The 1,411-nt window shown below is 35.6% G+C and overlaps 1 protein-coding gene across 1 annotated transcript; it reads right to left on the bottom strand.

The window, feature by feature from the left end:
* Positions 1-317: 317 nt before the first annotated feature.
* On the bottom strand, positions 318-1,274 carry LOC105316211 (transcription factor Adf-1-like). Its single transcript, XM_011411029.1, has 5 exons — positions 1,130-1,274; positions 825-961; positions 617-759; positions 525-558; positions 318-470 (listed from the first exon to the last, which is right to left on the bottom strand). The coding sequence occupies exons 1-5, from the start codon at positions 1,272-1,274 to the stop codon at positions 318-320; spliced, it is 612 nt and encodes a 203-aa protein (XP_011409331.1).
* Between the last annotated feature and the right edge of the window lie 137 nt (positions 1,275-1,411).

Below are 1,411 nucleotides of genomic sequence, written 5' to 3'. Positions count from 1 at the left end.
TATTGCCCAACTTCAGGGAGAATTTACTGTCCTGTTGGCTACATTGATAGAGAAGACCCACAGGGTAATGTCATCCCTGGTGATTGGAGGGGTCATGGTAATGCTCTTCAATCAGTCCGTCACGTTGGAAGTAACATGTACTCAAAGTCTGCTGCTGAAGTGCGAGATTCATTTATGAACTACTTTAACTCGAGACCTGGTTCTGTACCGTGGCAGAAAGAACACATTACATCAACGTAACTTCATCTATTATTATTATTGTCACAAAATTTAATGATTCTTATTAATAGTACACAATATCATCATTTTTGTTACAATTATGGAAACTCAATATCATAAAGTAATTGTTGTATTCTAATCTTTGCCTGAGCCTTTTGTTTTACTTCTAACCTCTTCAGGGTCAGAGCAACACTTCTTCCAAATGTGTATTCTTCATCATGTGAAGTTGACTCGTCATTTGACTGCTTTAGCTACGACAATATTTCAATATCTATTGGATCTAGTTCTACTTTGCGCTTCTTTACTTGTCTTATAGGTTTTAATAATACCGGTGATGACCTATTGTTATAAATATTATATACATGTAGTTATTTTTAAAGCAACAATCATCTCTTACATTGGTGTGGGACTACTGATGTCACTTGAGATTTCTGAAGATTTATCTTGCGAGTTTGATTCCATCATGCCCTCAAAGCTGCTTTCATTAACTTCCCCTGAACTATCATGCACAGTTTCTTCAAATATCATATTACTGCTGTCCTAATAATTATCAACACAAATAATAGCAATTAGTTAATAGCCTATGTATACCGTCTATGTTTTACAAAATTTTTCAAAAAATCCATCATAGAATAGAACTCCCACTTTTCTACAGAATCAGCTCCAGTACCTGTAGGTAATTTTCTGTGTTCTTTAGTATAACGTTCTCTCAACGTTTTCCAACGCTTCGAGACCGTTTCCACTAAAAACGTAAATGCATTACATTCGTACATCAATTAACGCACAATAATAGTCATTTACTATGTATTTACTTTTTTATGCAGCAATACATACAACAATAATTCTTACAATAATAATAATAATCTAATTGTACAGTGAAGAACTAATCATAATAAAGTGCCAACTGTACCATCACTCTTGAGTTGCTTGGAGATCTCCACCCAAGCATTCTCCTTCTTCCAAACTACCTTGAAGTCAGGACTCTTATTGTTGTAAAGGCACGGGTATTTTTGAACATGAGAGATAAGTGCCTCATCAAATTCAGCTAGCACCATTTTTAGTATGAAACTTTCCCCAAATATCCTGCCCACCACACGTGGATGCTATCATTCTATTGGTCAGATCACTACGTTTACCGTAAGGACTTCAATCAAGTTCAACCCTTGCACTACGTGCTTGCAGTGCGTTAAGT

The sequence above is a fragment of the Amphimedon queenslandica genome, unplaced genomic scaffold (genome assembly GCF_000090795.2).
Source record: "Amphimedon queenslandica unplaced genomic scaffold, v1.1 AMPQUscaffold_3484_Cont24523, whole genome shotgun sequence".
Classification (NCBI taxonomy): Eukaryota; Metazoa; Porifera; class Demospongiae; order Haplosclerida; family Niphatidae; genus Amphimedon; species Amphimedon queenslandica.
Note: the sequence above shows the minus strand (reverse complement) of the source record. Positions and strands in the feature narration are given on the sequence as shown.

What these genes read in the sequence shown, in the direction of transcription:
- LOC105316211 (XM_011411029.1), bottom strand. Translation starts at nt 1,274, where the DNA reads ATGGTGCTAGCTGAATTTGATGAGGCACTTATCTCTCATGTTCAAAAA. An exon ending in TGGATTTTTTGAAAAATTTT is followed by an intron (nt 760 to 824) that starts GTAAAACATAGA and finishes GATAATTATTAG; the next exon opens with GACAGCAGTAATATGATATT. An exon ending in ATCAGTAGTCCCACACCAAT is followed by an intron (nt 559 to 616) that starts GTAAGAGATGAT and finishes TTATAACAATAG; the next exon opens with GTCATCACCGGTATTATTAA.